The sequence below is a fragment of the Mya arenaria genome, chromosome 11 (genome assembly GCF_026914265.1).
Source record: "Mya arenaria isolate MELC-2E11 chromosome 11, ASM2691426v1".
NCBI classification, from domain to species: domain Eukaryota; kingdom Metazoa; phylum Mollusca; class Bivalvia; order Myida; family Myidae; genus Mya; species Mya arenaria.
This window is the reverse complement of record NC_069132.1, coordinates 42893033-42919902: the sequence shown is the minus strand read 5'-3', so window position 1 is coordinate 42919902 and position 26870 is coordinate 42893033. Positions and strand designations below refer to the sequence as shown.

The window sequence follows — 26870 nt, the reverse complement described above, 5'->3', positions numbered from 1 at the left end:
CTTTTTTAACAATATGTATTTTTGCGGTATTGTTCAAAATGTGTTTTCACATTTGTGTTTTGAGTATTAATTATTTGCATCACATCTTATTTAGTGTGTGTGTGTGTGTGTGTGTCTGTGTATGTTCTTTCAGATGGCTGCATTGTAAATAAGACATGTGTTTTGTTTTTCATAATATGATGCCTATGTCTTAATGTATTACCTTCTATAAATAAAGTTATTATTTATTATTATTATTTATTAAGTCACAGTTTGAACAATATATATTCATATTCAAATTCCATTCCTTCAGGACGGTTTGATGCGGATGTGATTGAGGAGCGACGCACCAGTGCCCTTGATCTACTCAACTTTATCGGCCGTCAATGTCACCTGTACCGTTCCATGATCTTCAGCAAGTTTTTAGAGGTACGCAATCTGTGATATAAGTTACTTTGTAAGAAGCTGAGGGTTTAGTGGATATTTATCCTCAGACGTATATTTTATCGACTACTTTTTATATTTGAAAGACAACCTTGCATATTGCCAAGTTTTCACCACTACTCAAAATTAGTAATGGTTGAATGTAACCTAAAAATGTTCCAGGTCAAGAAAGCCAAATATTTCAAACTGTTTCTGGAGTGAAAAAAAAATCTGTTCGGTATTAAGAAACATATTATTTACTTGTTGTGAGAAAAGCATCCTGACGACAAATTTGTGTTCTTATCATTTATGGCTTTTTGAAAGTCCTACTTGATCCTAAAAGATGCATTTTCTGCATTACATGACTATAGACTGAAATCATTTAAATATAAAAGAATGCTGTCTTAACTAAATTCTGCCACATTTTGCAAACCTTATTAGGTTTTTTCTCCCATTAAAATTTTGATTTAAAGGGACTCTTTGTGTTTTACTGTCTCATTATAAACATATATATATATATATATATATATATATATTTCATGTGAAATGTGAACACTGTTCGTTTTATTAATAAATCATCACAAATTGTTCAAATAGCTATAGTGGTAAAAATAATTTTCAATGGGACAGAAGTTAAGAATGCATATTTAAACATATTGTTCAATTTAATGAAAAGTGTACTTGTTAGGTGTTTGAAGTCTGAATAGCTATAAGACTGTCAGATTGTGAAAACAATTGAATATTACTAGATATATGATAACAATCTTTCATAACATATATATTTTATTCATTGATTAATCTTAACAAGATTAGACTCACACATATATGTGGTACATATCACATTTTTGGAGATATCAATATATACAATTTATAATATATACAATATTTCGTCCATCCATATAATTGTTTTTAAATGCATGCTTATTGAAATGATTAAAGATGCACTCTTACACCCAAATAAGATTTTAATACCACAATTAATACAATTGTTTATTAAATGCTAAAAAAAGATGAATAAATGTCGAAAACTGGTTCTGATGAAGGATACCGAGTTAAATTTTAAAGAATGGCGCAGAAACCTGGTATTTCTACCTTATCAGACAATAGTAGATCACAGTAAATCTTTTAGCACTCACCAATCATTTTTTATATTTTTGCATTTTTAGCTATTAAATACACGGTTTCAATCTTGTTATCTGTAATTAAAGTTTCCATAAATGCATTATTTAGTAAGTAGTTTAAGGTGTATCACTCAAAATTTATGTTTATAATGCATGTATATGTATTTATTTTGAATAAGAGTGTCACTTTAAATCATGGGTCATTTTGAGTATGATACCAATAGATTATTCTGAATATTATTTCTATCTATTGATGGGTAAGTAAAATAATTCCATTTCAATAAAGTTTCGAAAAATCTTTCTTAACATATAGTTCCTTTAAAGTCAATTTGAAAGAAGCAGCACATGCTAAATAAAAGTTGTAATTTCTTATCCAGGGAGGTACGGTAGTTGAAGGTCTCTCTGGGAAAGTGTTGAAGCCATCCAGACTCGATATTCTCCAGGCCAGCCCTGCCCCAGTACCAGGGACTATAGGTAATGTTTGGAAAAGAATAGTGATGAAATTTGTACACAAGTTACAATGATAATATGCACATGTTAAGCAAAGGCCCATAACCTAATATGTTACAACTTTCAAGTAATGCCCCTTGTTGTCTAGAAAAATTATGCATAATTTTACCTTTGGGCATTACTCAAAAAACTGTTCAAGATATCCCCATAAAACTTTGTACACATGTAACAGAGACAAAAGGCCCATAAATTTAGCTGTAATAGTTGTTTAGTTATGCTTCCTGGTGTCTGAAAGTCACACCAAACTAAAACCTTGTGCCTAACTGAAACATAGTTCAAGATATCCATATGAAACTTCATAAACATCTAACAGTGAACATATGCACATGGGAAGCAAGGCCCATAACCCTTAACTGTAATAAAAACCAAGTTATGCCTCTTCAGTGTGTGTATACCACTTGATAAATGACATCATATATGCTACATCAGAAGGCAACATTTTGTTTCAAATGAAGACTTTAATCAAAGATAACTTTTCTTTTCCTACATTATTTTATATAAAACAAAGGCAGTCTATGTTGCTTAAAGAGCCCCTCCTTCATTTTATTTCCGAAGTTTAATAAGGTGATTAGTTTCATCATCAACTTCGACAAACCTGTTTCCAAAATAATGTTTTGACAGTGCTCCGTCAGACGGCCGTATTGTGAAAAGGTTTGTCGAAGTGTTTTAAGAAATTAAACCCTCAATCAAACTCTGGTAAAAGACCTAAGGGGGGGTGGGGCTCCGTAAGCGGCGTAGCCAGTGCTATGCTTCATTTAAAATGGTGAAGAAATAGTGAAGTGTTCTTTGTTTAAAGTCTTCATTCAAAGCAAAATATTGCCTTCCGACGGAGCATTTATGATGTGGTATACACCAACTGCTCTTGTTTGTCTTGGAAAGTGATGCAAAATTTCAACCTTGGGCATTACTAAAAAACTGTTGGAAGATATATTCAAAGTTTACTCTGATAGTAGTTAAGATGCACATATTTTGGCCGATAACTTTGGCTATAATTATTTTAGAATTATTCCCCTTGATCATTTGAAGATGACATGAAAACTTTTATGGTTGGCTTTCAACTTTAAAACTGTTAGAGTCTTAGAGAGTATCACATTAAACTTTGTACAAATGTTAGCAGTGATTATGCACATAAGCAGTAAGCAATGCCCTTAACTACTACACTGAATCAACGGTACCTGGCCCTGAGTTTTTTTGTGCCTTGACATCATTGATATTGAGTTATAAATATATTGATTACTCACTTTCTGCAGGAAACCAGACCAGCACACGTCCGGAGTCAGGCACACGTCCGGAGTCAGGCACCAGTGAAGCTGTTGACAGCAAAGCACATGAGGAGACAGATAAAACTGAGTTGCAGGGGTAAGGTTTATTTTAAGTGTGCATATAATCACAGAACTTTTTCATATCTTCTCATTTTTATTTTTTTGAATTTATAATGAAACTCAATTACATTCTACTACAGAGGCCGTATTAAAAAAATACCTATCCTTATCCTTAGTGATGCCTCTGTGATTCATTAAGTGTATTGGCCAATTTATTCAACTGTCCAATCAAAACACTCAGATTCTACTCTTGAACATACATAAAGTTAAATCAAAGTTGATTTTTGATTACAATGATGCCAGAAATATTTTTTAAATTGCGTAGAATTACTGTTAACTGTAGCATGCTCGCCCAACTGGTATAACCCAATGGCGAGGGTACATAAGCTCCCCCCCCCCCCCCCCATTCTTGTTCAGAGGTGAAATACTGATGGCACTGAATCAAACAATCTTTCCTTTTTTATTACATTTAATTGCATTTTATCAGGAAAATGCACCAAACTGTATTCACATGTAACACCATTTTAGAAATCACGTCATTATGTGTACTGATATTTGTTTTGGTTAGTACCATAGATGTGAAAACAGTGAAAAATATTGAATTATTATTTACACTGAAAGAGTGAAATATTATTTTTATTTCAATGATAAATCTAAATAATCCACCAGAAACGCATATCATTAAGAATTTTCCTTAATTCTCAGGGACAATAACAAGGAGCCATTACTTGAAGGTGTTTGGAACTTTCCTGCAGTTCCTGACAACATCAGCTTGAATTCCTATGATGATGATACAGATGTGGACTCCACCCTGGGGACGCCCCTCCCTCAGTCTGATCTTGCATTCTTTGACCCCCTTGGGAAGGATAAAGAGGAGGATGGGGAGGATGAGGGGTCAGGCCTCCGTACCAGCAAGAGCTGGATCCAGGAGGCAGTCAACACTTGTAATGGTAGGGAGCAATCAACACTTTAAAGGATAAAAACAGCAGTCAACACCTTCGGCTTTGGATATATCTACATAAAAGAGTTGCATGAATGTTAAATTTTGAAAATCAAGCTTGAAACTGTTCAGAGAGTCTAGGCCTAAAAAATATCTGAGTTTAGGGCAACAGTCTAAAAAATAAAAGGTAGAGTCAGTAGAATTTTTTCCTAAGTCCAATCATAACAGCAAAGCCAGTCACAAATGCTTTCCATGACATTTCGATGTACTGAGTATAAAATAAAGGAAGGTTTCTGCCAAGAGTTGTAATGAACAAAGATTATTTCCATATTTCACAACAGAGATGGACATTGCCGAGACATCAACTGGAGATGACCAGAATTTGACCACTGATGGTCTTGACCACCATACTGCTGGGCTGCAGGTATAGTTTCACATATAGAAATTCACATCAGGTTTAAAAGTTTAATAATTGATATAGCCTGGGTGATGTTGTCGTCGATTTCGGGTTTTGTTATTTATGCAAAACTTTGGCTGTGACCATTACTCTTAAACCATTCAAGATATTCAAATTGGTATAACATGTATAGTGCCAGTGAGGAACCAAACGAGGCAAATAGTAGTAGAATAATCTTTTTAATAACTGTAACAACTATTGTTAAACAGACATGGCAAAATTCAAAACAAGGGAAGTAACAAGTGTTAACTTCTGATCATGGTCTATGGTGTAAGGGACATAATTATGTACTGGAGTAGCCTTTGAATTGTAATTGTTTAGTAATTCCACTTTTTTTTTTAAACTACAACAATAGACTGACTTTGTTATGTTTAAATTGAAAACAAAATCAGAATATCAAAATGATTGCATGTATTTGATATATTGTTTGCTTGTTTTTTCATTCTCTGTGAACTTGTTTTAAAGCCAAGTTTCTTATAGGGTTAAATAATGATGGAAAATAAATAAAAGTGTGTATATAACTATGATAGAGTCTCAGATAATTTTGAAAATAACGAGGTTCAAACGATGTTTTATTAAATTTAACCAGCAATTAGAAAGTGACGTGATATGCAAATTTCATAGTTATGTTGTGTGTGCGTTTTCTTTTTGGTTTGTTAAATGTTTGTAATTGTGATAAAGGCAATTTTCTTTTCGGCCTGGGGCATACATGCCATATCCATATTGTTTAAATTTATTTTTACCGATATTTTACAACATGCAATAAAGTGAAAACCACAGTCTGTGAATGAAACTACATGATTCAAGATTTATTTACAAAACATCCAGAAGGCCATAGCTTGAGTGGACAAATATACATAACTGTTAATGTAACATATTTCAGAGAATCATTGTACATGAACACTTTGTGTAAATATTCAGTCTAGTCACAATACAGACAGACAGACATATATACAAAATCTCCAGCGTGGGAGAAAATGACTTCATGAATTACAATGAAAATTATTAGGGATGCAAACAAATGGCAAAATTGATATTCGAATATTCGGTAATTCTTTCGGTCGAATATTCGAATATTCAATTACCGAAATACATATTTTGAAAGATGTAATAAACTACCATTATTATTCGCTTAAGTAATAGCCGCGGCATTTTATTATACTTTGTCGTAGCCAGTACGCGCGGCGGATCCTCATTTTCTCCAAATTTGACATTCGCAATTTTCTGGAAGAAAAAAACAATATATAATAAACAGACAAACAACAAAATCGAATTATTTCAATTTCGGTTCCTTTATATTTGTAAACACTGTGAATTTAGATGGATTCCTAGTCAAATAGCGTTTTGCGCCAACGGAGGGTATTTCCGTAGGACGAACAGCCTCGTTCTGAGATTGACCTGTAAATTGACTAAATATAACTATGGAAAACCCAAACCAACTTGGGAACTAGTAAAATGATAAAGCAAAAACATATCTGGATTTGACTCATCTATTGTACAACAATAGAGGAAATATATCTTAAAACGCTATACTATAAATTTGCATTTTAAAGCACGAACATTATATCGACACATGGAAAACAGTTTAAAGCACATATATGTAGCAACATTATTGTAGCACATGGCATTCATATCATCACGGCGATTTGAGCTATGTTGCACACCTTAATTTGCAACCATGACAAAACATTGGTGTTAAAGTCGATTCAGAGTCAGTTATTGTAAAGGTAGGGGGACTCTTTACAGTACCCGACGATAGGCCCCTAAATGACATATGACGAGTGTTTAGTGTATTGTCATCCCATTCACACCTCTGGCATTAGGGGCCAGTCGTTGTAAAAACAAAACAAACTTTATAAACAACATCTGTGTTGTAGGTAAAAGGTTTTTATTCTCTTAATTGAGAATTAGTATCATTGCTCTTTTTTTCGAATATTCGAGTACCGACTTTGACATTCGAATACCAAACGTTTGATCGAATATTCGAATATTCGTTTACATCCCAAAAATTATTAAAAACAATTATAAATGCTAAAAGGAAACATGATTATCAGCTTTTACCAGAAGTGATAAATTTATTTGTAATAATGATCAAAGGCAAACAAATACAGCCAAACCCGTTGGCTCGAATTCCTCATTGGCTTAAACTAGATGTTAAGGACCGATTTCCTTATACTGAAGGTAAACATTCCCGCTTCGCTCGAATTTTCCGAGGCTCGAGGTATTTTCGCCTGTCCCTGGGAGTTTGAGCAAACATGGTTTGCCTGTATTACTATTAAGGAAATGGAAGAAATAAAAAATATTTATAATATTTATTCCATTCATATATAGAAGCATAAACATAAATTCTGATTAATAAATATTCTTAGAAAATGTGAAACTTGATTACAGCCATGATATTACAGTAAGCTAGCTAAGTAAGTGATTATGTTTTATGGTTTTCTAAATAATTGAGTCTGCTGGCTAGGCTGTGCCCAGTGCCAACTCATCTTAAGATAGACAAAAAATGCAAACTTTCATAGTGTTCAGTGCGAAATACCTATGGTATATCTCTATGCAAGTGTGCATGCGTGAGCGTCTTAAAACTCACAGAATAAAACCCATTACTGACAAAATGAAACTTTGGCAGTTAATTTTATTACTATAAAATGGAAATTTTGGTTGAAAGACCTCTGGGAAATGATTAAACGTGAATCTGTTCAGGGATCTTATTATTGGAGGCATGAGCCTGAACAACAGTATGCAATGTGTTCTATGATTGTTCATTGTGTTTTTTTTTCTGACCAATTTAGGTCCAAAATTCAGATACAGAGTTTGACCCCATCGCAATGCTAAAACATATACCTTTTATCCCCCTTTGTTAATATAAACTTACCAATTTTACGTTTTTGAATTAAAAAACAACAATTTTTTTTGAACCCCTATCCATTTTTGTATGAAAGTGTTGATGTTTTAATAAAGAAACAAACGTTTATCCTTTCTGTCTATTGTTTTATATTTTTCTTGTTAATTTCTAATTTCTAAGCCCTGGCCCCAGTCCCAATATGGTTAAAAAAGTACTATCATTATCATTGTTCTGCCTTGCTTTAGATTCATCAGGAAATCTTTCCATTCAACTACATGAAGTCAATGTTACTAATTTTTTTAATTTTTGTCTTGAAATGAGCCAATTTTTACATAAATGTCTGGAAACCAGTGAAAATTGATGTTTTATGGCTAAAAGCGTTACTCACACTTTAACAAATTTTCAGCAGTTTACCAAACAATTTAGATCTGTTCTACTGTGAGTTATCTTATATGACTAAATTGAAGGCTAAAATGAGCTGATTCTGAGACAAAAAAGGTCAAGGTCAGTTTTTGAGAGTGTAGCTTTAAGATGCTAATAGATTATAACTTCCTTTTAGGTTCTGAAACTGATATACACCATTGTACTATTTTGTTAATGTGTTTAGCTCTTACCTTATATGAATTTCAATGTTATCAGAAAATCAATACACTTAATGTAGACTCATTATAAACTGGATGCTTTAATATTGGATTTATTACCGACATATATGTCTGATGGTGGCTAGTTATGAATGTAAGCAAGAATGATGATCAGGTGTTACAGCATATGATGAGAAAATGATAGTTTACTAGAGAGATGAGATATTAAATTGGAAATATGAAACTTTGTGTTAAACCTACGTGGAAATATCGGAAACCAAACGACCACAACATCATTTTTCATGCTAGTTTGTAATCTAAGTAAAGGTCAAGAATGTTATTTCTTAATATAGATGTGAGTATTGTCTTAAACATAGTTTTCTAAATGGATTTTGTGTTATCATAAATGGGTCCTAACATATGTGTCATTTTTAAGGATTGCAAATATTTTGATGCGGCAATGATTTGGGCTGATTTTGATTTTGTTTTCAAAATATCAAAAATGTAAAAAAAATAGTGAAAATAATAAAATTATTTATTCATGTTAGAGTGAATGTTGGCACCATTCTGTTTAAAAACTAATCTTAATTGCTTTAGAAATTACCTCCCTTATTTTCAGAGTTGAATATTTGAGTTACCTCCCTTTTATTGCAGTTTTCCATTGATTCACGCAGCGAACTCACCGACTCAACCAGTTCCAGCACTCTCTCTCAATCAACTCAGTCCACCGTTCAAGATGTCAGCGAATTTGACCCCTTATGTCAGATGACCCCTAGGAAGGGAAGCATCGGGTCAAAGGTCGTTGTGGGGAAAAGTGACCTTGACATTTCACAGATGACTGGTTTCACTTCAAGTAGTTCTGCAAGTATAGAATCTTCTTCAAGCAACATGTCTACACCAAGAAAAACTTCGAAGGTGATTAAAATGTCATAATATCTTTTAAACACCTTTAAAGTCTAAATTTGATCTGCAACATGACCATAACATTATTTTTTTATCACAATAATTATTCGGGTGTAATAAAATTCATGGAGTTAAGCATGTGTTTGTTTTTTAAATATCTTAGACATTTGTGCAACAGCATTTTGGAGAAACAGAGATATTTCTTTTGGTTAGAATCAAGCAATAGGACAAAGGTGATATTTCTTCAACTGCAGTATTTTACATTCTATAATGGTACCAAGGAACTGTCTATATTTTCACTACTTTTGGGGTTGAAATAAAAACAAATATCTCATTTCAACTCATTTTGTATTTAATGTTCAAATTGTAACTCAGTTTATACATAAAAGCTCTTTTTTCAACACATTTTTTACACAAAGCTTCAATTTTTCAACACAGTTTTACATAACAATGCAGTTTTTCAACACAGTTTGTACATAGAAACACAGTTTTTCAACACAGTTTGGACATAAAAAAGCCAATTTAAACTTAGTTTGTTAATAAAAATGCAGGTTTTAACTAAGTTTGTACATGAAAACTCGCATTTCATCACAGATTTTACATAAAAATCACATTTCAACTCAGTTTGTACAAAAGATAAAATTTCATCACTGTACTCATATATTTATTTCTTTTAACATTTCAGAAACCATCCAAGTTTATGTCCTCCCAGGCTCGCCAGCGTTCAATCACCAAGGAAAGCGTGTCAACAATGGATCTGGGTCACTCAGATGATTACATCCACATGGCTGCACGGCAGATCTGTCTCGCTCAGGAGTATGAAGCAAGCAGCCAGTTTGAGCTGGCGTTCGCTACATACAAGAGTTGTGTGGGGATACTATTGCAGGGAGTGCAAGGTATAGATTTTGAACTTTTATAGTAATAGTTTTGGTATCTGAGCCATGCTTGGTTTACAGTTGACAATAACCGGAGGCGTTGTTCTGTAGAATGCAGGAAGATGGCCATTATCTCATAATGGCCGATATTTGGCTGGTGAGTCTTCTGATGAACATATTTGGGCCATGCTTATAATAAATTTGGTATACACTCTGTTTTACAGTTGACTTTTACAAGAGGCATTTTGACGTAGAATGCAGTAATGCTATCTCATAGCGGCAGTCATTTAACTAGTGAATGTTTAGAACATGTTCTGGCTGTACATAGTAATAACTTTGGTATACATGCTTGGTTTACAGGTGACGGTAACAAGAGTCGTCGAGACGCAGTGCGCAGGAAGACGGCCCAGTACCTAATGAAGGCTGAAGACCTTTATAACAGACACCTGGCTAGCGAGGCATCTGACGAACAGAGATGGGCGGTATGTTAAAATATTGAAATAGAAATCGTCAGCGAAAAAGATTACAGAAGCAATATTCTATAAGCAAGTTAGATTGAACTTAATTTTAAGACTAGAATCTATGTGTTTTGATTGGCTTGTATATTTAGCTGACCAATAATAGGCTGAATAGAATCACTGAGGCATGTCTAAGGATGAGGAGAAGATTCAATATTGAATACTAGCCCTGTTGTGGAAATAGTAAAATTTAATTGTAAAGAATTGTGTCAAAGTGGCAGATTTTTTTTATTCTTTTGGACTTCATTTAAAAATCCTCAATTAATCTTTTATCAATTTATCATGTTTTTTCTTTATAATGTGAATACATCTACAGCAGGAATTTCCACAAGCAAATTTATTTTTTATTTGGCTTTAAAAGCTGTGAAATGAAAACTAGTGATTTAAAAGACTGATGACAAATGATGAAATTGCAGAATGGGTATCTATTCCAAATTTAATGTTCTATGGCTTAAACCGTTACTAATGGTTTAAGATAAATGCATAAAACATCAATTTTGGAGAGGAAAAATGAAAATCTGCGATCTGATCTTTTGTCATCAGTCTTTTATCACTAGTTTTCAGAGATTTATGCAAAAAACTGCTCATTTCAAGACAAAAAATAACAAGTTGTCAAAACGCTCAATCTGTGAGAGTGTAGCTTTAAAGCTGCAAAAAACCCTATCCTTGTAGGGAGAATTTTGTAGGTGTGTTAATCAGATAAACTATCTCTCATTCAGAGGGATGCTGACCTGTGCTAAATATAGCTGAACTAAGCAAGCACCAGAGCAGATGCTAAAAGTTACTCACTATGTTATGCATTGTTCAACCTTCCAATCCAAAACAGGAAAGTAAACGCTGCCACATGTATTTCCTTACAATCTGCAGTTCATGACCCCGGGATTTTCAAATTTTTAGACATTTAACAAGTAATTTTCATCGCACGGTACAATAAAGTGCATTTTTCTTGAAATTTTCTTTGCCATTTCTTTCGAAATGTTGCTAAGAAGCTATTTAAAAAGTTTTTAGGCAAAAGACTTTGTTATTATTCCACTATTAGAATAAAGGGCTCTTGGATGTGAATCATGTTAAAAATACCATGAAAAACCTTCCCCAGCGCGATCTTGTGGCTTAAATAGTCAGGTTAAGGTATAAAAACATGCCACATTATAATCAATATTTCAGAAAGCATTTCTTTTTTTTCTGGAGTTACAAATTAGGTGTTAATACCAGCAAATTTGGTTTCAGTAGTAGTCAATCTTGTATATATGCCCCCATGTTTTCTCACTTTTACCTTAAAATTGTGTGCCAAAACATACACTTATGGTAACTGAAATACATTTGAAGCTTTTTTCCCAGTTATATCAGAAGCACAATCATTGTTATGTTTCTTGTGCTGGCTGTAAGTGCTTTTAGCTATTAGATTGCTGTTGATGGAATTTCATTGTTTCTCCATAAAATTCTTTCGCACATTTACATATTTGGGTCAATGACTCTATCAGAATGAAATAAAAGAACTTCTCGATTGTCTTGCCACAGTGAGAAAAGTCAGATTTATATGTTTCTGCAGGATATTGCCATGGGAATTTTTGTCATTGTGTCATCTGGTTTCTGTTTCCATCTGAGATCTGTTTCGTAAATGCAAGAATTCCCATTTATTGAAGGTGTTCAGTTTTGTTTTCAGGTTCTTTATGTTTGATTTCTTTTTAATATGTTTTTTATCATTATTGATAATTTTTTCAAGTGATAGTTAAACTATGAGCTATTTTTTAAGGTAATGTAAAATGATGAAAATATTTAATTTTAACTTTCACCGAGTTTTTAGGAAGAAAGATAAAATAAGTAACATTGTCAGAAATGAGTCCTTTGAGGAAAAGATAGAATCAGTGACATTTTCAGCGAAAAATGATTCCTCTGGACTAAATGTTATATAAGTGACATTGTCAAATAAATAGGTCTGTGAGAAAAGGTAACATAGTGACATTTTCAGTGAAATCGATTCCTTTGGACTTAATGTTATATAAGTGACATTGTCAAATAAATAGGTCTGTGAGGAAAGGTAATATAAGTGACATTTTCAGCGAAAAATGATTCTTTTGGACTTAATGGTATATAAGTGACATTTTCAAATAAATAGATCTGTGAGGAAAGGTAATATAACTTAGTAACATTGTAAGTTAGCAAAAATGATTCCTTTGGACTAGTGATGAAACGATTTGGCCAACCACTATCGATTAATCGTCGCTGACAATGCTATGTCGGCGACAATCGATAGAGGTTGGCCAAAATCGATGTCGCTAATGTTACTTCCGATAACTAGGTATGTTTTGTTATGCGGTAAACGTAGCGTAAATGTCAATTTTTGTTTCCGGTAAATTCTCGTTGAGTTCATTTTAACAAGGGAAGTCACTCTCTTCCACAAATTTGGTGAATGTAAACACTTTTGCTTTAAAAATTACAAACTCTCCCAATATTACAAATTGTTTTTAATTGTTTATATATTTCATACAACCTCAATAATCTGTTTCTATGGTGTAGTGGGTTCGGTATTACCTGCAAATACCAGGGATCCCGGCTCGATGCATTCTGTGTTTTTTTGGTATCGTTTGTTATTAACAAATTTACTTTTTTGTGAAAGTTTTATTAAAGTAAGATACTTTAATGAACTCTTCAATATTACAGGCTTTTAAATGTTAAGCTGGTTAACAAATATTTAATATACTTTACATGGATAAAATGCTAAGATAACTTACTTGATGTGATGTGCATCATTTTGTAATTGATGTGCACTTATTAAGTATGTGTTTTGTTGTTATATTTTTCGTTCAGTTATTGAAGACAGAAAAAGGTAACCACCGTTATGGTCCATAACTTATGGATATTTACTTACTGTTGCAAAATGCATGACTATAGCATCACACATACTGATTGTTAAACCATATAAATTAATATGATGATACTATGTATAAAGAATGTATTCCTTACTGATATTATGAACTTTCGATTATTGTCCGATAGTAAATCGAAATACTTGGTCCGATTCGATTCGATTATCGATAGCAAATGGAGTCCGATTTTCAAACACTACTTTGGACTAAATGTAATATTAGTGATATCGCTTGGAAAAATGAGTGTTTGAAAAGGTATTATAAGTAATAATGTCAGTTATTTGGATGAAAGGTTATACAAGTGAAATCGTTGGCAAAATCATGGACCTTTAAACCATGTTTGTGGCAAAAATAAGTTCTTTGGAGGAAGGTTCTATAAGTGATATTGTTATGGATAACGAGCTCATTGCAAGAAAGGTAATAAAAATGAAAAAGTCAGTGAAAACAGAGACCTATAAACTATGTTAATAGGTCCAGGGGGAAAATGGGTTCTTTAGAGGAAAGGTAATCCAAGTGACAATGTCAGGGAAAAAGATCGAGTTCTGTGATGAATCGTGACATTTACAATTGTTGTCAAGTACTGTGCATATGCAGGATATTGCTGCTTTTTTGAGATGAATTAAGATATTGATATCTTATTCAATTCCCAATATTGTTATCATGTCGACTCATCAAACACTTTTTGTGTTTGTTTTTTTCACAAACGTGACTGCCTCCATAGGACTCATTTTAGCGTATAATTATGAAGTCAAATGTTAATGTCATGTCATCTTCTAACAAAACTTTTTTTTTAGAATTGTGTTCGTGTTAATTTTCAGATGGACAGCACCCTGAGCCCCTCAACGGAGGTTGACCCCTCACTGACCTTTCTGCGGGCTCCGGCCAGCGAGTTGAAGAAGTTTAAAGTTCTGGGAACCATTGACAAAGTCATCCTGGTACTTGATAGGGCAACAGAGGAGACTTATGTCATCAAGGTTTGTGGTTTATGTTTTGGATGAAAACATGGAATACAGTCATATAGCAAAAATAGGGAAGTAAAGAATATTTGACAAATTCATCCTGGTCCTTGACGATACTGGATAATTATGTCATTAAAGGTTGTGGGATTTATTCTGTGGTAGACGGTGGATAAATGTTTTTTCGTTTTTTTTTTAAAAAGATACTCATGTTTATAATCAATATAACAGATATGAATTTTGAGTCATAAACCTTTAACTTCTTACTAAATAATGCATTTATGGAAAATATCAATTACTGACATTGAACAGGATTGTAAGTGTATTTCCGAGCTGAACACACACAAATATCAAATGTCTGGATGGTCCTAAAAGATTTACAGAGATCAATGATCATCTCATAAGGTAGCAATACCGTTTTTCCTGTACCTTTCTTTCAAATTAAACACAGTATCATGATGATCATCCAGATCACACAGTACATACTGTACATACTGGAGTTATATCCCTTGAATTATCAAAATGACCAATTTTACTGTGTCAGCTCTTTAGCTTTTTTTTTATATTTTACCAATATTGTGACAATATTTATTTGCATACCTCCACCAATTGGGACAAACGTTCTCTTTTTAAGCCCTTGAATCATCAAAATTTGACCAAATTTATTTTTCAACCATCAAACTTGAACATTTATTGTCTAATCTTAATCAAATGTTGTGACAATGTTTAAAGGTATAAAGTTAGGAACTATACACCAATTGTTCATATTTTTATTCAATACACTCACTCCACCCAATCTTAATCATTAAAATGTTACTTCATGTACTATTAACCATACATTGTTTTTTAAACTGTTTAAGATATACACTTAATGCACCAGTCAATTGGAACCCCCACCCCCCCCCCCTTACTGGGGATAGCGGGGGAAATGGGCCGTGTTTTTAGCTTTCAGGTGGCTCCGCAGTGCCGGGTAAATGCGGTGGATTTGTCTTTGCGCCAAAAATAGTGGGGAATGGTTCTTACCTAGGGTCCCTAGGTTGCGGGACCGAAAGTCCCCTCTATTCTCCGGACCTGGGGGGACCCTGGTTACAATTGACTGTAGCATAACACTTTGGACACAATCATGTATACAGTGACAATACACATACATATAGCAAGACCCCATAATTATGGTGTAACAGTTAGTCCCCTTGATACCTTGGGGTCGGGGCTCTTGTTGTGAAAAATTAACATTGAAAAGACATGTTTTCTTATTGGTCTTGTGGACAAATATATACTTGTAGGATGTTTTTTTGTTATAAACTTCAAAGCTTTTAGAATAATTAGCTTTTTTTTACAGAGTTGTTTTTATAACGTTCAATAGAATATGCTTTAAACCAAAACATTTCTTAATATAAAGAATCAGGTGCAAGTTGGGTAGGCATAGCCCTACAGACAATGATAGTACCACATCAAGTATATTACCTAAGCAATGACCTGAATTAAAATAGAGCTTACTGCCTGAAAATAGATTACGTTAACCAATGGAAAAAGAGCAGGAAATGTTAAGCCCCGCCTCCAGAAAGTCCATGTGGTTCCATAGCCAAGAAGCCAAGAAACTGAGTTCTAGCCACAGGGGCCTTGTTGACGATCTATGCTAATATAGTGTTTCATAGGACATTTGGTTGCATATTGCTCAACAGTGACCAGCTAAAGCAATGCAACATAATCAAAGGATATTATTTTTGCTTGTGTTGGTTACTGCATATAACTGTATTATTTAATTCTTCAGAGGCTGTATAAATCGGCAAAAGGGAACAGAAACCGTCGCAACGTTCTCCCCACCTCATGTCCATATATGGTGAACCTTCACAAGTTTTATGAGACCAAGAGCACCATCTACCTCCTGCTTCAGTACGCAAGTGGAGGCAAACTCTGGGACTACGTGGGGGCATACCTACGGGCAGCTCAGGACCTCGCCCGGGAGGGTGGGCCTGGGGGTGGGGAGGGGACGCATGGGCAGGATTTTCAGAATGTTTACACTGGGTTCAAGGTACATCACTCTGATAACAGGAGGGAATCATTTATTAAGGAAAACGGTTCTGATGGAAGTACAGTTACTTCCCCTACTTCTCCTTTAGAGAGTGATATTAAAAGTATCTCCCCTGTTGATGACAGTAGTGCAGTTGTTTCCCCTATGGATGGGAATAGTGCAGTTACTTCCCCTATTGAAACAAAGAGTGGGTTAGGAGATCAGGTTGTGTTTAATAAGGAGGGGGGTAATGTGTATTTATCGGAGCCATCTTCTGGAGCTAAACAAGACTTAAGTGTGGGTGATTTTCAGCTCGATCTTAATGGCGGAAAAATGGTTTTTAGTGACATTTCTTCACCGGTGGTTGAGAATGATAACCAGAATAGTGCAATAGTGGGTGATACTGATGATGATGTTGATGAAAATAGTGTTCTTGATTCAACTGATGATACAAATAAAGTGCAATATCAAAGATTTACAAGCTTTTCTTCAGAAGAAAACATGGATGATGATTTAGATAAATCCACAAGTTATCCACCTCAAATTGAACGTCAAATTTCCTCTGGTGCACAATTTCAAGACCTCTTAAACACAAACACAAAAAAGACACCTCTCGAAAACTTTAGCATTAATAGTTTTGATAGTGGTGATGGATTTTTAAGAGTTGATAGTAATGTATCAGACAATATAGAGGTCATTCAAGAAGTCAATGAAAATGGCTGTGATACGGATGTTTTTAACTGTGATTATACAACAGACAAACCAGATGCTCAAAATGTGGCTCAGAACAAAAGTGATGTAGATATAAACAATGATATTGAACCATATTTTCTAGACAATCAGGACACACAGAGCCAACCATGGAAAGGTTTAGATGATAAAAGTGATAGAAATGATAAAGCAGATACTAGTACTAGTAGTAGTGAAGATGAAATTATAAAAAGCTCAAAAGCTTTGCTGAGAAATGTAGAAAGGACGCTGTCTCAAATAGATTTTGAGGGAAATGAGAAACCCGACCTAGAAAGTCTCGAAAAAGACAAAATTCTTGATAGTGAAACAAAGACAGAAGGTAAAACTGAGTCAGAAATTGAAACTAAGACACAAACTGAGGAGCCAAGTATCTATGACTTCTATCGCCATAGCGACACAGACAGTCACTCAGAAACGCCATCTGTTGACAATAGTTTTCCAATGCCTGAGCTATCTAATTTGAACAATAACAGTGATTTGGTTGTTAACAATTTATTACAAACCGACCATAACTTTGGAAATGGTTTTGACGATAACGATAATGAATCATTAAACAGTTCTCACCAAAGCTCGCAAGAAAAGTCGCGCACATCATCAGATATTTCCACTCCTAGAAAACTGACTCTTCCACGATTAAACTCCACGGAATTAAGTAGATCTGCTTCGACTGTGGAGGAGTCAAGTTCACCGATGAAGGCTCGGCAAAGGACTATATCACACCTTTTTGAACAGCTTGATATATCCGCTCAAACCCCGGAACAAGTCAAGATTCCAGAGTCCTTCATCTGTCGGTGGGCAGCTGAAATCATTGTAGCTCTATCCAGGCTGCATGCCCTTGGAATTATTTGTAGGTGAGATCAATGGAAGACTTAATGAATTTTGATTTAATTAAAGTTGAGATAAAGGGTATTCAAAGAGTCCAAAAATTCTTGTGAAATGCTTTTTATGGAATAGGCTTTAAAACATTGTGGGCTGAGTTTATTGCTCAATGATCTTAGGCAGTTTCCTAACAATCTAAAGAATGTCAAGACAATTTGAAAATTTAAGCTTAGTTTTTACATATTTGTTTAACAACGATTGTGAAACAAGTTGTTACAACATTACATTATTCACCTCGTTGGCACAATGTTACAAGAGAGTGTGGTCTTGTGTTGTGGGAAAACCACAGCTCCCAGAGAAAACCAACTTGTCTGGCTTGGTGACCACAAACCAAACTCACACTCAAATTTAAGCTTTGAACCGATTATTCAAGGTATAATTTCACATCATTAATTAATTGCCGCTGTCACAAATACAGTCTTTAATCTATGAAATAAATATTAAAGTAATATATTTTTCCTTATTGTTTTGACGATGTATGGTTGAATCACCAAAGAACCAATTACACAGACACACCTTTATGATTTATTACATGAAATATGATCTTTGTCAATTTCTTCAGCATGTTCATTACATGTTTATTTGAAGGGACTTGAAGCCGGACAATGTGTTGCTAGGCGACCAGGGCCATGCGACCTTGACCTACTTCTGTCAGGTTAACCAGGTAGATGAGGTCACAGACTTTGATGCTGTCAGCAATCTGTATGTTGCTCCTGGTAAGTTCTTGAACAGTTTTTGTTCAATTCCATGTTCAAAACATAGACTTAACTTAAGCAAATTATCTTCAAAGTCACAATTTTACCTTAATTTGATGGATCAAAAGTCCTTCAAGCAAATTGTGTGATGTCTGTTATATAATAGTCATAAGAAATAAAAAATGAAGTATTACCAGGGTTGTTGCCACTGGTGATGCACAAGACCCTTTTTGCGAGTTCAGGCTTGTACCCTTGTGGAGGTAAAAGGGCTTGAAACCCCCTGATGCTCCTGGATTTGAAGAACTTACGATTTCATTAAACATTTGTCCTCATTCGCTTTTTTGAGGCCAGATTTCTCACTTATAAGTCACAAAGAATCATTGACAAGTTCTATGAAGTTGGAACTGCAAATTTGGTGGTAATGGAAATTGATAACCATGTTCTTTTTAGGTCTGCTTAGGCTCAAAAGGGCGCTAACTTCATTATAAAATATAAACACACACTATTGTTTTAATTTACCAAGTTTCGCTGGTAATTTGGGGGTGCTTTTGCCATGTATATCAAATGTATTATGTAACCAGATATTGGATATACAGCGGCACTTTTACAATATTCCTATTAAACTAGGTTTTAAAGCAAAACTGTAGAGTGTCCTTCTGCTGAGTAGGAGGTCTATTGTTTGATTGAAACCACATCCAAAAAGCATTATAGAATTATGTAATCAAATGTTTACAGCAGCAAGGCATAGTATAAGTACCAAAGCTTCCTTCTCAATTCTGTCATGTTTTTATGTGTTTATATATCGCTTGTTTATTTTCCGTGTATGATTACCACATATAACTCTTTGATTATGCTTTAACTACGTTTATCTTTTAAAAACTTTTATTTAAGATAAAAACTATTTAAACCAATAATGTAGTCAGTTACAATAAATTACAAAGGAGCTAGTCTACCTAGATGGCCTTCAAAGAGCCTTTAGACAATTTTATGACTATGGAAAACTGGAGACAGGGATACCAAAGAAATGTCAAAATAATAAACAAGTGTCCCTGAACGCTCATTATTGAAGCTAGCAAAATAGCCTGCATACCCAATCCCTGTGTTCACCATGCTATAAATGCAGTTACAAAATAATATTGTTATAAGCATTTTATAGTTACCGGTACAACGTAAATGAAAAAGGTCGAAGTGAAGCTATACATATTTGGTTGCTCAAGGAAACTGAATGTTGCCACATTTAACACGGTGTAGTTTGCCTGGCACACTCAGCTCGCAAATCAAAACAATGAAAATATGATTAAAACTATCCAGATAATTTCATGCAAAATCTTTGTGGAAACGGTATCTGTGAGCTATGAAACTCTTATTGCAGAGGTGCTGGGTATTGGAGGTTACACAGAGACATGTGATTGGTGGAGCCTTGGAGTGCTGTTGTACGAGCTGCTTGTTGGAAGGGTAGGCATGCACTGCTTCTCTCTGTTTTTCTTAGAAAAAAAATCAATAGTTGTCAAAGCATTGTGGCCACTTTATCGGCTGAAGCTAGTAAATAAACACGTTGATCTGAGAAGACTACTATATACGCTATGATCTTATCCCAAAGATAGCTATATAAAAGATAATAATTTGTTCAGAGTAAGATCGAAATATACTTCACAGAGTAAGCACTAACAGCTATATATTCATTTTGGTGTTCAAGATGAAATGTATTGCAATCTTAGATTGAAACAAACAAATTCCTTATTATATGCCTAAATAAGATATAAAATGTCAATTCATTGTAGTTTTGTCAGAAATGTGCAAAAATTGTTTGCGAACATAACGTCATTTCGAAAATGTTTTCATTATAATTCTGTCTCAGGGCTGTGTGTGCTGATGTTTAATTTGTAAAAAAGAAACAGTTAAAACATCAAAACAGTGAAAATATGTTGTTAATTGTTATTTCCCAGTTTGAAACAGTGAAATATCATTTTTATTTCACTGATAGAGCTCAATAAATCACCAGAAAGTATTTAATTTAAAGCATATAGTAGTTTAAGCTTGACTATTATTATTTTTTTCAAAAAGGAGTACTAATATTATTTATTTATTTTAAGCAAAACTATTGTGCTTAATGGCCAAATACTTGGGTTCAAAGTTACCCTTTTCCATGCAAATATTTGTTGTTTAAAATCTAACAAAACTTAAGGACATAAACATGAAACTTGGTAAACATTTTCAAAATGAAACTTTGTAAAAGTGTAGAAAGTCCCATCACTCTAGAACACTCAAACCTGTTGACCAAATGAGAACAACTAAGAAGCAATTGAGAAATTTTAGAGGTGCACGTTTCCTTTGCAATGTGTCTTACATATTGGGTTAAACATTACGGTAAGCTACCTAAATTTTACAGCAGCTGCAGCATTTGCAGATCACAGCATTTGCAGATTACAGCATTTGCAGATTAGAGCTCATCTTGTTAAAACCTTTTTTAAGGTATTCAAATGGAACTTGGTGCATTATGTTGCCAGACACAATACACACATATACATGTACAGCAAATCCTGTAAATCCTGCTTAAATAAGTGTTCAGCTATACCCCCTTATTCAACTCAAACACAACAGAAATGCGATCATTTGTTTGCTCAACTGCGCTTTCATTTATCACTAGTCTGCTGCTGAATGCTTTGTAACATAGATCGATTGAGAAAAAAATAATAGTTTTGGCATCAGCGTGTTGTACTAACATGTAATATTTTCCTTGGGAATATTTCCAGAGCCTGTTATCCTGTCACCCTGGGGGCATCACATCCCACACGCAGCTGTTTATACCTGACCACCTCACACAAGAAGCCAGGTCTCTTCTGCAGCAGGTATTTCATGGCGCTTTTGTTTTGAAACCAAAGTTGTAGCTGTTGAATTAAACAAATCTTTAGATATATATTTTAAATCAATTGTTATTTTGCGAAAATAAAACCAAAGCGAGTTATTGTCATAATATTGATGTTATTTGCCGCTTTGTCCTGCAAAACCCTAGGCAATAACTAAACATTTAAGATATTCTTATGAATGAAACTGAGTGCATGTGTTGCAGGTGACAGTGTGCATGCCACTTGTTCGACTGAAAAATAACAGCAGACAAGTATTGGCATTTGCTCAATGGCATTCTTGATTTATTGAAGTAACGTTGTTTTATTTATAAGGAATGAGACATAAGCCTGGGGAATTGTCCTTGTGATTCGTTTGATCCTTCCCTGCGTTTAGTTAGGGCAAACAATTGCAACTATGATCAAACTTTATAGTTTTGTATCAATGTTTGATCGCAGCGCATTAAGTACAAGCGGGGAACCAAATTGCAAAAGATCACCACAAACACCTCTAGTTTAGTGGTAAATGAACTCAGGGCTGATGTAAGCTCAAGTCAGGGACAGGGTGGAATAACATGAAATGGTCAACTAATGTCGAGAAGGTCAAGAACCTGAACTAGAAATACTGAAACAGTCTCATTGGCTGTGAACCAGTACGTTTGATGTTAACCAGTGACTAAAATTGTTAGACAATTCTGGATGTTTTATTTTACAGTTACTCGTATACAGCCCACGCGAACGTCTTGGGGCAGGGCTACATGGGGTGGAGGAAATCAAGGTCCACCCATTCTTCCAGGGAACAGACTGGAACGGCATAGAATTGTGAACCAGTCTTAGTGTATCGAAATTTGACTAGAAAATGTGACGCAGTGAACCAATCTAGAACACTTAGAAATATAAACCAGACTCATGGACTGAGCTGTTAACCAATCCAGGAGGGTTAGAAGAAATGTTCAGCATGCCTGAATTGAGATTAACTCTTTAAGTAAGAAGCCACTAAATAACGTTCCAATAGCCTCAAATGCTCATTCTGTAATATTGACAGGCTATTGCCAAGCTGACAGAGCGGCAATTGACCATCAAAACCAATCATAGCCGAAATATTCAGCTCTTACTTTACAAAGACAAAATTTAGAAATTATTATTTGATATATAAAATGCCATGCACATGCAAATTTGCTGGAGTCCCTCGGTTTAAATATAGATATACAACTGTAAAAAAAGTAAAAAAAACCTCTCACACAGTTTCCTGAAAAGGTCAGCAATTTATCAACCACATGGCATTTGTATGATATCTTTCTTTACCATTTCTATCTATTTTGCAGCAAGACAATAGGTTTTTATACTTAGTGCCAAGCGGTTGTGATAGTTGGAGATTTATTATTTTACACATATTAGTTTCAGGATATCTGGGACTTGATCAAATTGAATGTTTGTGTCAATGGTTATGAATTTCTAGATTTGGTTTATGTGTCAGGGTATATAAAATATGATTTTATGTGTTTTCCCAATAGTACCATTAGACCCTAAATCATTCACCTCTCTGGCGCGTAGCTGACTGTACGCAAATATGCAGTTGCGTAATAAAATTTTGACAGGTCGAAGTTTTTGTTAAAAACCTGAATTTCAAAAAAACAAAAACACAGAAGGGTGAAGAGGTGAAGGGGTTTATTAGCTGTCAGGCATCCGTGTTATCCCAAATTGGCCCTAGCTACGCGCCCGCCTGTCCTTTAACTGCTGTGTTTCAAATCACCATCATTAGTAGTCCAAATAAATCCACTCGACTACATGTATTAGTGTTTTGGCTCTACAACATGTACTGATCTCACGTTATATGATATTGTTCTGTTCAGATATATTCAATTGTTTTGTTTAGATATTATAAATTTTTCCGTTCAGATATATTTCATTGTTCAATTCATAATTGAAATTTAGTTTTTTAACCATAATAATATTGTTGTACAATAACTGTGTTTTATCAAATATTTCTACGTAAAATAAGCACATGTGTCAGCTATTAGCATGATTTACTTTTACATGTAAGAACAAAATAAGCAAAGAACAAAATATACTATTGATCAGCCATAAAAAAACAGAGAATTGTATCGTTAGACATTATTATGTCTCCCCCATTCATGGGGAGACATATTGTTTTTGCCCTGTCCGTCAGTCAGTCAGTCAGTCCGTACGTCAAACTTCGTTTCCGCTCAATAACAAAAGAACGCTTGAACCCAGGAACTTCAAACTTGTTATGCTAGTTGGTTGTGACTTGTAGATGACCCCTTGATTTTGAGATAACTAGGTAAAAGGTCAAGGTCGCTGTGACCTTGAGGTAAAGAAACGGTTTCCGCTCAATAACTAAAGATCCTTTGGGTCCAGGAACTTCATACTTGATATGCTAGTTGTTCGGGACTAGTAGGTGACCCCTATTGATTTTGAGATCAAAAGGTCAAATGTCAAGGTTACCCTCAGGTTAAAAACAATATGTTGGTGGTGACCTTAAGCTTAAAAATGGTTTCTGCTCAATAACTAAAGAACGCTTGTACCCAGGAACTTCATACTTGGTATGCTAGTTGGTCATGACTAGTAGATGACTCCTATTGATTTTGAGATCAGTAGGTCAAAGGTCAAGGTCACTGACCTTGAGGTGAAGAAACGGTTTCCGCTCAATAAATAAAGAACGCTTGCACCCAGAAACTTCATACTTGGTATGCTAGTTGGTCATGACTAGTAGATGACCCCAATTGATTATGAGATCACTAGGTCAAAGGTCACAGTCGCAGTAGATATTCACTATTTAACAAGGGTGAATAAACCAAACTTCACTGTTCTCTAGTCCAAACTTCCAAATTTCATGTCCATCATTTATTTTTTCTCAGATACAACCACACAATAGAGGACACAAGGGCTTTTTCAAAAAAGCAATCTCTAGTTTATATTGTTTTGGAAATTAGAATTTAATAATTGTGTCATATGTTTTATTTTTTATTTTTTAACACTCCTTATTTAATATGTCATATGTTTTAAGTATGCCAACTTCGCATGAATGCAAGTGCCATGTCAGTTTTATTAGATTGGAATTGTTTAGATGATACAGTTTATAAAATGTGTTTGTTTTATTCAGGATTTTATCTGATGACATTCTGTTATTATGATTGATATATTTCAAATAATTATAAATAACACATAAAATACATTTTGTCATCTTTTACTCATTTTTAGCTCGACTATTCGAAGAATAAGGAGAGTTATACTACTCACCCTGGCGACGGCATCACACCTTGGTTTTGCATGTAAGCACCTTTAAGTCATTATCTCAGTAAATACATCATTTATTGCATTGAAACTTTGGATATATATTCCCAACTATCTAACCCACTAAATTAATGAAGTTAGATAACATTTTTTTTTAATATAATGCCAAAAATGGGCCTATATTTTTTGACTGAAATTATTGTTAAGGTTTTGCATGTAAGCACACAAAGGTTAATATCTCAGCAACTGCTTGATGTATTGCATTGAGACATTATACAATGATACTAAACCATTCGACCTACTTAATTAACCAAGTTAGACAATTCTAGTTTGCATTTAATTGCCCTTTATTATTCGACTTAGAAATTCTGGTTAAGGTTTTGCATGTAAGCACACATAGGTTAATATCTCAGCAACTACTTGATGTATTGCATTGAGACTTTATACATTGGTAATCAACCATCCAACCTACTTAATTAACCAAGTTAGATAACTATAGCTCAGCAAATACATACTGTATTGCATTGAAACTTTATACAATGGTACTCAACCATCCAATCTACTTAAATAACCAAGTAAGATAACTCTAGTTTGAATTAAATTCGAAAAATGGCCCTTTTTATTCGACGTATAAATTCTGGTTAAGGTTTTGCATGTAACCACTTTTAAGTCAATACCTCAGCAAATAAATCATGTATTACATTGAAACTTAATACACAGGCTCCAAACCATTCAACCTTCTTAATTAATCAAGTAAGATAACTCTATCTTGCGTATTATATTATTTTTGCCCCATTATGCGACTTAGAAATTCTGGTTAAGTTTTTGCATGTTAGCACACATAGGTTAATATCTCAGCATCTTCTTGATGTATTTGCATTGAGACTTTATACAATGGTACTCAACCATCCAACTGACTTGAATAACCAAGTTAGATAACTGTATTTTGCAAATAATGGCCCTTTATTATTGGACTTAGAATATTATTGTATACAACCTATAATCCTTTAATGTATTGCATGCTATTTCCATCAAATCTGTATTTCATTAAAGGCTGAATGTTTTTTGAATTTTACACAAATCTTTGCAGGCATCATTCTAATCTAATTTTACAGTGATCCATGCACGTTTCGCCAAAACTTGTCAATCCTTACACTGAAAAGCGGCGGAATAGTCGAGCGCGCTGTCTCTGTGACAGCTCTTGTTATATCACTGATTCATCTCTATAAACCACCGGAAAACAAATAATAAATAACCTTCATTTCGTATGACGCCATACAAAAGCAGACATACTAAATGTTTCCTATTCTTCATGTTTTGTCACTTGCGTTGTCGCCTGCATCAATCAAATCATATCACAGTTTCTTGTTCACTCTGACATCAGCATTTCTTATCGAATTTTACGAACACCTCTCAAGTTTAAAGACGCACTCTTACTCCCCAAAAAGATTTGCAACAATTAAAACAATTACCAAAAAGGATGAATTAATGTCGAAAACAATGGTTCTTATGAAGGATACCGAGTTTAAATTGAAAGAAGGTGCAGGAAACACGGTATTTCTACCTTATGGAACAATAGTAGACCACAGTTAATCTTTCAGCATTCACTAATCATTTAATATTTTTGCGCTTTCTGCTATTAAATATACCGTTACAATCTTGTTATCAGTAATTAATATTTTCCATAAATGCATTATTTATAGTAGTTAAAGGTTTATCACTCAAAATGTACGTTTGTTATACAGGTGTATGTATTGATATTATATAACGTAAACATTTTTTTAAGGATTTTAATAGAAAAGTTCTTATTTGTTTAGAGGAAAGAAAAGTAGATCAACATTATGCAATTTGTTATTTATCGAACGTGGTACCGTGCCAAAACGAAACGGTTCTCTTTATTATATGTAAAATGACCCTTGTTTACCACTTTCTCATGTATTTCCAGAAAAGAATTCAGCTTGAACACTAGTTTCTTACTTATTATGAACACTTTGTTGAATTAACACTATAAAAAGGAAAAATAAAAAATCCGATGGTCTGCTTATTTCTGATATTCCATTATAAATTTAATGAACGTTCAACTTGGTTGATTAAACATTAATGCTCACCTTAAAATATTGTTAAATCTAATTGCTACTAA

The 26870-nt window shown here is 34.1% G+C and overlaps 1 protein-coding gene across 1 annotated transcript in view; it reads left to right on the top strand.

The window, feature by feature from the left end:
- Positions 1 to 24671, top strand: part of LOC128207528 (ribosomal protein S6 kinase delta-1-like) — a 29945-nt gene extending 5274 nt beyond the window's left edge. The window contains exons 4-17 of the mRNA XM_052910487.1: positions 293 to 408; positions 1901 to 1997; positions 3284 to 3392; positions 4061 to 4305; positions 4637 to 4719; positions 8833 to 9093; positions 9767 to 9977; positions 10317 to 10438; positions 14160 to 14315; positions 16069 to 17909; positions 18526 to 18653; positions 20005 to 20087; positions 21386 to 21481; positions 22191 to 24671. Of these exons, the coding sequence (XP_052766447.1) occupies positions 293 to 408; positions 1901 to 1997; positions 3284 to 3392; positions 4061 to 4305; positions 4637 to 4719; positions 8833 to 9093; positions 9767 to 9977; positions 10317 to 10438; positions 14160 to 14315; positions 16069 to 17909; positions 18526 to 18653; positions 20005 to 20087; positions 21386 to 21481; positions 22191 to 22301 (3659 nt within the window). The 3' untranslated portion in view covers positions 22302 to 24671. The remainder of the gene's footprint in view (positions 1 to 292; positions 409 to 1900; positions 1998 to 3283; positions 3393 to 4060; positions 4306 to 4636; positions 4720 to 8832; positions 9094 to 9766; positions 9978 to 10316; positions 10439 to 14159; positions 14316 to 16068; positions 17910 to 18525; positions 18654 to 20004; positions 20088 to 21385; positions 21482 to 22190) is intronic.
- The last annotated feature ends 2199 nt before the right edge of the window (positions 24672 to 26870 follow it).